The sequence below is a fragment of the Pteropus alecto genome, unplaced genomic scaffold, assembly GCF_000325575.1.
Source record: "Pteropus alecto unplaced genomic scaffold, ASM32557v1 scaffold95, whole genome shotgun sequence".
Taxonomy (NCBI): Eukaryota; Metazoa; Chordata; class Mammalia; order Chiroptera; family Pteropodidae; genus Pteropus; species Pteropus alecto.
In genome coordinates, this window is record NW_006441071.1 from 19,643,300 (window position 1) to 19,654,156 (window position 10,857).

General features: G+C 33.9%; 1 protein-coding gene across 1 annotated transcript in view; it reads right to left on the bottom strand.

The window, feature by feature from the left end:
* ALDH1A1 (aldehyde dehydrogenase 1 family member A1) overlaps positions 1-10,857 on the bottom strand; it is a 51,952-nt gene that overhangs the window by 18,122 nt on the left and 22,973 nt on the right. Inside the window, exons 4-9 of the mRNA XM_006918442.1 lie at positions 10,019-10,148; positions 8,364-8,425; positions 6,721-6,849; positions 5,261-5,374; positions 1,922-2,024; positions 211-395 (exon numbers count right to left, since the gene is read on the bottom strand). Coding sequence (XP_006918504.1) covers positions 211-395; positions 1,922-2,024; positions 5,261-5,374; positions 6,721-6,849; positions 8,364-8,425; positions 10,019-10,148 — 723 coding nt within the window. The remainder of the gene's footprint in view (positions 1-210; positions 396-1,921; positions 2,025-5,260; positions 5,375-6,720; positions 6,850-8,363; positions 8,426-10,018; positions 10,149-10,857) is intronic.

A 10,857-nucleotide genomic window follows, 5' to 3' on the forward strand; every position in this document is an offset into this window, starting at 1 on the left:
TTCTTAGACATAAAAACTAGGCAATGCAAGAACAGGATGATTTTTTTACTGTTCGGAGTTAGATTAATTACTTTTTTAAATCACTGATATAGTATCACCACCCAGGAAGACGCATACATGGGAAGTAATCTTATTTAATGAAAACTAGGCCTAAAGAGAACGCTTTATTCCTGTCCCCTGAGAAGTCTATTCCTTCTATTGTATACCTACCTGAGGGCCTTGATTGACTCCTGGGGTCAGAGGGTTTCCAAGAACATACTTTTTAGCCCGCTCGACACTCCTTCGAACAAACTCATCGTAGATTGATTCTTCCACAAAAAGCCGGGATGCAGCTATACAACATTGGCCCTGGTGGTAGAATACTCCAATGTGTGCAAACTCAACGGCATTGTCCACTACAAAGAAGACATCCACATTAAAGAAGAAATAGTTCCTTAAGATTATATACATATCACAGAGGCAATATGGTGTTACAGAAAAATCATGAGTTGTATAGTCAGACATCGATTCAATATATTCTACCTCTTATCAGCCAGGTGACAAATTAACCTTTCTGATCCTTTATTTGCAATGGAAATAGCAGCAACAAATAGAATCTAAATAAATGTGGTTATTATTACAAGTTTTAACATGGACATTACTAAAAATGTGAAAAGTGTCATAATATCAAATGTCACTGCAAAAGGTTTTTATAAATATCTTTGTTTATAATTAGGTGACATCAGGCCTCGGGTTTTAACTAAATGACAAAGAAAATATAAAATATCCATCGTATTAAATAACTTCAACACATTCTTAGATACCTTGAAAACTGGTATTTCTGAAAAAAGAAAGAAGAAAACTAATATTCAGAATCGTTCCCCACTTTACACCTGTTCTAGAAGAATTTTTTCAACTCTATCTAAACTATACCACATTATTTCATGTGTGCTTATAAACTCTTCTCATCTATGTATTTGAGTTGGTAGAATGGGCCTTAAAAGGAAGAAATAGTTTGTTCATTAGTAGATCCTAAACAAATAGAAGAAAGTTTTCTCTGCATTTTAATTATTTAAATGCTGAAGAGTTAATTCAACATTGTAGCAGTTGGGCATTGTTACTTTTTTCTTGTGAATTAACCACATCTGCTTAAGTTTTAGTGCAGGCAGTTTATGGAAAGGTTTGGTAAAATCGGGAATCCTGTCATGTTTATAGACCATATAATAAGGTAAGGTGATCTAAAAGTTTCAGTTAAGATCACAATACAACATAGGCCAGTTCCATTAGCCATTTGTGTTTAAAGCCTCAGACCAATAACACAGCTGTTAAAGAGTTAGATGAGTATTTGAGCATCTATTTCTGTTAATTGATTCTCATTTAGGAAATAATTGTGGGATTCTACTTGATATTTTATAGTGGAGTCACATTATAACTATAGATTTAGTATATGTTAATTCAACTACACTTGCTAGAAGAAAAAAATTACTTAAATAGTATTATTTTCTTCTGGCCATGTCAAATAAAATGAGTATATGACCCAAAATGAAGAGAAATGATGAATGTGAAATTTACTTTGATTCCATTTGGTCTCAGTCCAATATGTCTGAGGGTATCTCACTCTTCTTAATGGGATGCTAATACTTAAAGCTATGGAATTAGAAATATATATTATGGCCCCTAAATGTAAAACAGTTAGTTTATCTAGAGTTTAGCTGGGAAAATAGAAATCTATTCCGAACCAGGAAGAAATAGTGTCTGTGTTAGACTTAGCTAGATGTTATAACTGTAGGACCTTTTAAAAGATTTTTAAGAGTAATACTCGACTCTGATTAATGCCTTACACCTTGACATGAGAAGCAAACCCTCTTGTAAACTTCAAGTTCACTGTATGACATTACAAAAAGGATGAAAAGTAAAAGGTAAAAGAGTGATTTCTACTCACAGTCTGCGTCAGCAAACACAATGCAAGGGCTCTTTCCACCGAGCTCCAGGGTCACCCTCTTCAGATTGCTTTTCCCAGCAGCTTCTTTGATTATTTTGCCAACCTACAATGGAGCATTACAAAATAGATTTAACCTGCTTTCGTGAAGGCAGGTTTATTTAGCATTTTAAATTTATATGAAGTTTGTGCCATAGCTAAGTTTCATACGAGAGAACCTTAAATGGCATTTTTCAAGATCTAATACCTCCTCGGTCCAAACATAATCATATGGTGAATCCGAAAAATGCTCATGAGAACAGAGATATAGAATACAGAAGCTGATCTTGATGTATATGGCTAGAAAGTTTTCCTCTCTCCCGCCACACCTTTGAACAGTGGAGTTAGAAGAAAGAAATTGGATCTGTGCTCTGTGCTGCTATTTCAGTTAGCTGGAATCCTACTGTTCTGATTTCTTCTTTAATGCTAGTTGCCTCTCTTCAGAGAAAGACATTGTTTTTTTGTTTGTTTGTTTTGTTTTGTTTTTGTTTTTGTTTTCCTTTGTGGATCACTTCCCATCAAGATTATTTTCTGTAGTTTTCATTTTTCATCTCTAAAATCTGGATTGTTTTATAACTGTTATTTTTTATTAAAGTCTTAATGCACTAAAATGATCTTTGCATTTTTTAAAGAAAGATAATTTATTTTTATTCTCTAGATTTCTTTTCCTATTTGGCACCTCCGATTTAAAAAAAAAAGTTTCTATCCAATTGAACAAAAGTAGATGTTTGCTGAATATATGTTTAAATTTTACGTGTTTACCAAACTGACTGCTATTGTGCATTACAGAGTAGAACATTAATTAATCTGCTAATGTTTTTATCTTATTTAAAGATTTTATGGGACTAAATCAAACTCTTATGGTTAATAAAAAATAAACTAGAAGTATACTTGCAGTGGGGAAATCCTGTCTGAAATTTCTCCTGTATCCATTTTCTTTCCACAACATATTTCTTATGACCACTTTAAAAAATTGAGTTTTAAGGGCAATTAAGAATTTTCTATTTGCTAGATATTTCTTTAAGTAGCAAATAACAGGTTTGCTTGAGTTTTTCCCAAAGTCTAGCTAAAACCAAACAAGGAAACATCAAGTTTTGTCCTATAATTTTATTCCCTTGATTGGAAAAAAGTAAAGGTTTATCGCTTTTCCCAAAGAGGTCTGCAATGAAGAAAAGAAAGGAACTATTAAGATTATGGTAAACAGTATATGCCCACATTGTGCAGGATATAATAAGTTACAACACTTATTACAGTATCTAACCGACATTGTGCAGGATATAATAAGTTACAACACTTTCATGAGCATCTGCTACTTCTGCAAATGCCCATGAAAGTGTTGTAACTTATTATATCCTGCACAATGTGGGTTAGATATTGTTTTAAATGAATCTCATGGGACATAAAATTCATACCTTGCCAGAAGCACTTTTAGAACGGGGTTCATTGCTACAATGACGAGAAGAAATGTAGTTTGCTTCTTTATGACATTTGGCAAGTCCTTACTAACTGCCAAGTAACAAAACTGAAGCTAAAAGAGAACTCAGAAAGATTGATTTTTCTGTGAGGCTTATAAAATTATCTTAGTCACTCTTAATTTTTTAACACTTATTTAGAAGTATTAGTGTACTAGTTTCTGAAGATAACAATGAATAAGGATAATTAACTTTTAGAAGACACACTGCTTACGAGGGTAGAGTCAGAATTTGAACCTAGATGCTTCCTAGTCCTCTAATCTGAAGGTTTCTTCGTTGGTAGGTAAAATGCCTCCAGAATGCTTTAGGGGCTCAGGGATGAGCCAAGAATAACAGGCAGTGATACTGGAGATGGGATCAGGGAACAGTATAGCCTGTGGCCCAGATGAACTGAAGAAATGAGTAGGCATGAGATCTAGAGCTGGTAATGTACATGAAGTCCCTGTTGGGGAAGGTCTAGAATACTAGGCTGAGGAATTTGTGTCTTCTGGTCTTTACCTAATCTGCTATGATTTCAACCTGTGACTTCACCATTTTTAATTTATTGCCATGTCTTGAACATTCTCAATAGTTTTGTCCACAGACTCCTGAGTCAGGATTGGCTTTCTCCCAGCTCGATTAGGGGTTTGCACAATGCAAACATTTTTTTCTCCCTATATATGAAAAAACAATAAAAAGTATACACTCATTTCCCTAGTTTAAAAAGATAAAAATAAAATTTGTTTTTCCATTATTTTAGTTCTCTATGTAAATTTCTTTTTTTTAATTGGAGTGGCTAATTAGGAGTATAAAGTAATCCACTTAGTCTTTCCTCACTATCTAGAATGTTCTTCTTGCTTCTCAATCTCTGGGGAGTTTGAAAAGTAACCATTCTTCAAAACCCAGAGCAAGTTCTAGCACACATTTCGACATCATTATTCCCTCCTGTGAACTCCCAGCACTTCGTACACATCTTAGTATCTTATCACATCCTGCCTTGTTTCTTATTTGTGTCAGCAGCTTTACAAGAAAGGGTTATTCTCTCTCTTCATCCTCTGTACTATATACCTGTAAGAGGCATGCATTATATTTTGCCTTATATATCTAACAGTGTCATATAATCTAAAAAAATGACTCAAGAGGTATTTTTTGTTTTTGTTTTGTTTTTGCTTAGTACAGTATGATTTCATCACTTGCTTTTGTTTGCAATAAAAAATCATTTCAATAGGTAGGAATCCATTCTCCCAAATTCTGCCTTCCAGACTGCTCTCCTTTTCTCTTCCTTATGCCTGTCCTCACAATGCCCATGGCTGAGGCCCTGTTCTTTAACCTTCTAGGAAGCTCAGCTAGAGCCAGAGAGGCAGAAAAGTTAGGCAGGACCAGCAGTAACATCCAGGGAAGATGAACAGCTAACTTCTTTTCAGAACGTTCAGGGAAGAGAGAGCCCCAAATAAGGAGCTGCTGACGGTGAGGTTCTGCTATTTAAGTTTTATAATCTACAGGTTAAAATTACATTCATTCACGCAAATCGTTATAGCCTAATTTATATTTTCTATCATAAACTGTACTAATCATATGACAAGTTCTAATTGGTCATATTTCTCATTAGGAAAAGTAATAAACACACTGAAAACAATTTACACCAGTCATTCTGAGTTGGTAATAGGTATTTCATTTCATCTCAATTACATCTGCTTATATTCTATAAACATGCTTGAACCAGGACGAGGAACTAATCATTAAAAAAAACTTTTGTTTTAAGAACATGTCAGCTTAAAAACAGTTATATAAACCATGCTTCTGACAGCTGGAAATGCAGACATTCTTCACTACCAGCCTGAGTAAATGTTACCTCTGTAGATCCTGTGAAGGCCACTTTGTCTATGTCCATGTGAGAAGAAATGGCTGCCCCTGCAGTAGGCCCATAGCCAGGCACGATATTCACTACTCCAGGAGGAAATCCTGCCTAAAAGACACAAAGTAAAAAAGTTATGACAGAATGGAGAATTTATTTCTATTAAAAAAAGAAGGGAGTATGGGATCAAAGCTGTCGCTTTTGCTAACCTTATGAGTTGCTCTACCAAAAAAATTCATTATCATCATCATCATCATCATCATCATCATCATCATCATCATCATCATCAAATTTCATTGGTTAGCCCACGTAAAATGACCTCAAGGGTTGCACTGTTGAGGGACCATTTCTCCTCAGGAAAGTCCATAAGTGACTTTTATGGATCAATGCTCCAATGATGGCTTTCTCAAATTTTTTAATAGTAACTCAGAAAGATAGTATGCATAAAAGCATTTAGTAAATTCTCACACAGAAAGACAGCAATGTGCTTCTTATCCCATCAGCAAAAATAAGAAGCTAAAGAGACTCCACATTTTAGTTTCTACCTGTTGACAGTTAAAGGTATACTAACTGGGTTGCAAATTCCCATTGGTATGATTTAATAAAAGGTTAATCATTCATTCATGGTTAAGCTTCACTGATTGATTTCATTCCTAGTTAAAGAGTTATCAGGTAGGAAACTGTGACAATTGATGTAGGCACATTAAAATTTCATGTTATTTGCATCAAAATGCCTCATTTTGACATCTCTTTTTTTTCCCAGTGACTAAAGCTTGTTTTTAAAGTTTTTTTTCAATATTTAATTTTTAACTTTAATTTGGTAAAGTATTGGCAAGATATGAAGAAAGAAGGACAATAAATTATTTACAAGAAAAACGATGTTAACATAATCTGGATAGCTGATGAAATTAAATTTCATGTGCTCTTTTGCTAGTTTTTGAGCATAAAGGTAAAATGCAGAGGAAACCATAACATAAGAGAATATTGACATATCCCTTCATGGGTAGATGTGCTTAAAAATAATGTGGCTCAATAGTACAAGCAAGCATACTGGCACAGAGGCCTCCAATCTTTGAATAGAGTAGCTGAAGCAAATTTTCAGAACCTTCCAGTCATTAGTGGCAGTTATAAAACAACTTACGTTCCAACATTTGAAAGAAAGCTATCAATTTTAACATGAATTTGCATTTGTGAGAATTGGAGTAAAAAAACAAAGAAGTGATGGTAAGGTGAATGTTTAACATGAAGCCTTTGAGTCTGGCTTCCTGTCTCCATTTGGGCAGAAGTTCTTTTGGGTTGCCTACCAGAGATTCCAGCTGGCAGCCATACTAAATGTGTCTGCACCACTGGACTGAAACCATTGGCAGATAATGTAGTTTACAATAGCACCAAATGAGGTCTTCCTATTATAAATCAGGACTCCTGCATTTGGTGCATTTTTTGATTTAGAAACTTACCTCTTTTATTAAAGATGCCATGTGAAGAGCAGTGAGAGGAGTTTGCTCTGCTGGTTTGATCACCACTGTGTTTCCGGTGCTAAGGGCAGGCCCTATCTTCCAAATGAACGTCACCAACGGGAAATTCCACTAGAAAGCAGTAGATAACAATAGAGTCTTTGTATTGTCAAAAGCCACATTCACTAACCTAAATTCTACATTATACACTCCTTGTAGATGTTAAATAATAATTGTAGTAGTTTTCTTTAATCATCTGGTATATGCTAAAACATCTTATAAATGCTAAGAAGATCCAAATAAACTAGATACAGGAGAGGAGCAGAGTGAGCCACTGCATTTTATCAAGCACTGTTATTTTGAGCTCTTTTTCTATCGAGAGAAAAAAAATCACTGCATGGTTTGAAAATCAAGCCTTATTATTTAACATACATATATTATCTTGTAACTGTTTAAAAAGTGTGATTATTCCTCCCTTTGTATATATCATCTCGTTACTATTTACCCAATAAAAGTATTTAGTAGTATTTATTTCTAAGACAAATACCTTGCTAAAGACAAAGAAGTCTAGGGTCTGAAGGCTGAGAGCTTGGTTCAAATCTCAGCTCAACCACAGACCAGCTATGTGGACTCAGACAAGTTACATGCTTTCTGTGAATGATGCCATCATTTGCGAGTGCTAATATAAGTCTTCTGTTCCTCAGAAGTTTGTCCTGAGGATTCATGGAGAAAGTGGGCCAAATGCTTAACATAGTGACGGGTTCATCATAGACATGCAGTAAGTATTAATTATTATTAATATTCAAAATTGTGTAGTTTTTATGGATTTTATTAATATTTTTGAATTAATGAGAAATTTCATTCAAAATATTAATATGTATACACTTTAATCTTGTTGAAACAGAAGATAAGTCATTGCCACTTCCTCATCTAAGAATTTGGAACACATTATCATCTTTTTATTTGGTCTTTTTGAATATTTCAGTTAAATTGAAATCGTTTAAATAGTTTCTATTTGTTAAGCCAAAAAGAAAATCTTCATGATTCTGCTTAAAATACTACCTTCTTTAAGAGGAATTTGAAGTATCAAAGCCTGTTATCTAAAGTGAGAATCTATTCCATCAGTACTCCAATAGTTCCTTCCATTTGAATTAAAACATCTCATTCAAGATTTGAAACTCTAATTGCTACTATTCTCCATGATGAGAAGTCCCAGCGAGGAGATAAAAATGTTGGAGCATGGTAGACCATACTATATTTCACTAAAATGGTGACCCGCAGCAGATGTGCCAGCAGTGACCACTTTTCTATAAAATGACAACTTTTCTGTAAAGTATGAGACTTAAAAAGAGTATATGATACAGCATTTTAAAAACAAACAATAGAATAAAAGGTCGAGAATTGTTGATGCTGTAATATTAAAACATACTCAAGAGATATGCTGGGATATAGGTAGTTTTCTGGACTAATTCATATCCAAGGAGTTCAGTCACAGGGAGACCCAAGTTCAACAGTTGCTGCATTTGCTCCTCATTTAGCAAATATCTAAGCATCGTTTGTGCTGAAGAAAGCTTCATTACCAAGTGAAATAGAATTAGAACTCATTTGCTTTCTAACATTAAAAATTATACAAGAGAACAACTTACAGGAATGATTTGGCCACATACACCAATAGGCTCATGTCTTGTATAACAAAAAAAATCTCCATCTGGAAAATAAAATACACAATTATTTATAGATAAATGGACTTTATATTCATGGAATATGGTGGTTCGGTGCTGATGTGGGAGGAAGGTATAAACAACTTAAAAAAAAACACATCTCCAACTATTTACAAAATAAAAAATTGAGCCCTAGAATAGTAATCTGAAATGAGAGGAACCATAGAAGTGAATTAAATCAAAGCAGATATACAGAATTGGAAAAGATTGAAAGATATTTAATTCTACCACTTATCATATAGGGGGGTTGTTTTCAAAATCATTCTTATTCTCAAAGTTTCCTTTCTTTTATAAGAAAGGAAGTAAAAGATGTGTGGCTAAGAAAAGAATAGCTAGAATTTTGTTTCTAGCAGCTCTAAGTTCTACCAGTAATAATATAATTCTTAAGCAATATAATTTAACAATAATAAAATTTTAAAATAATAGAATTTAAAAATATTTTCTTATGAGCAATAAATCTTTCCTGTTCTAAACATTCTTTTTTTTTTTTTGCCTACTATACAATAAACGCAAACTTTCTTTAACTCATGAAAAAATTTCCAGAAGTAAAAGACATTTCTTTTCCATCTGGCTTTGATTGATTCATACGCCTCAAAGTTTGATGTGATTATCCTAAGGGTTACATTGTACTTTGTGCTCTGTTCTGTTCTAGTTTCCACAAAAGCTTTTAGTTATCATAGCAAGAAGGCTCCTTATCAAGATCTATTTCTACTTTAAATGCCTTCTCCCATGTTGTCAAAGGGTAAAGTAAGACTTTATAAAATAGCCACATTTCTTGGTATCACCATGGTCTCACTCTCTCCTTTTACCTTCCTCACTATCACTTCTAATCTAATGGATGCTCTAATGACACCGGAAATGTCCATCAGGGCTAGTCCTGGAGAGTGTTGTTTAACTATAGTCATTAAGTTTATATGAGTTAAATTCTACCTATAATGTTTTCCAAAACGACACTTTTTAAATATTTCTATGCCATTTTGTGCATACACTACTAAAATACTGAAACAAATACTGACATATTCACTCATACAAACTCTTAGATTGTGCTATAAACACAGTCTCTTCTTTGAAGCTACTTGAAACAAATCAAGGTGAATTGGTTTGTTTTATTAATCTGCTGTAACTATTCTGAGTTAGACCAGGCACAGATTTCATAACTGACTCATGCTGAATCATGCAAAGAGATTAGAATAATTACAATTTAGAAAAGGTATAAATGCCACTATTGGAATAAAACCCAAGCAAATAACTTCAGAGGCCAGCTTTGAAAAGTTTGGGCCATGAGAGAGAAAATGGCCTTAAGTCAGTAATTTAGGCATAAGAATGTTTTTACTTTAATATTTTCTAAAATACCTACAGTGTTAATCTTCTGCATGATTATATTGAAACATTCTTAAAAGCCAGCTGATGAATCATAGTCAAACTTCCAGGTTCAGAACTGCATTGTCTCAAAGTCAAGTAGAAAATAATGTTGCCTTATTTGGCTGACATCTTTAAAATGGAAAGTTTGGAATTATTCAGCTCTACAGTAATCTCCTCACTGCTCTCCACACCACTGGTTGTTTCTTAAAGCTACTTACCTATAGGTAGAGTGCGGCCTTGAATCTTATCAGCCCATCCTGCACAGTAGTGTAATGTTTTAATGCAGCCTTCTAAATCCCTCATATACGCAATGGGAAATAGTTTTCCACCATTCATGGACTCCATGGTCTGAAAAAGATGTTAAACTTCAAACTTAAACTTCTGTCAATTTTTAGATTAAAAATATGTAGTTAATATTTTGAACTGTTATGTGCTGGAGAATTTTAAAACTAGAGATTTTGTAAGTCATCTTGTCTAACCTTTTCTTTTTGATAAAGAGACTAAAAAAAAGTTAAAATGACTTGCTTTGATTTGCTTACGGTCACACAGCAAGCTCCAAGTAGAGAGGCTAGTCAGATTCTGGCTTCTAACCCTAGTGCTTCTTCTGACTCATTCTGAATGTCCTCTAGCGAACCAACTTTCTAGAAATTAGTCACAATTTGATACATGCATAGCTAGTGAGAGTGACATCTACTCTCCTTAGTCCGTTCAGAGTTTCAACAAGATTTCACTTGTCTAATACAACTGTGGGTGACAATTTAGTGTTAGTGACTATTAATAATGCCTGACTATTTTTTGTTTTTAAATTTCATCTCCATATAACCAATCAATTTTCACACACACACTTAAGTGACCCCTGGACCTTTTATCCATGAGTTTCTTCAGCATAATTTTTAATTGTGAAACTCTCAGTTTTGCTACTATGATCATAATTATTGTTTGAGTAGTCAGGCTGTAAAGTTCAACCTTCTCTGGTCTAGTACCCTAACCATTATAGAATGATCTCTCTCTTCCCTTGTCTTTCTTAAGCAGAACTTTAATGAGCTCTTTGAGACTT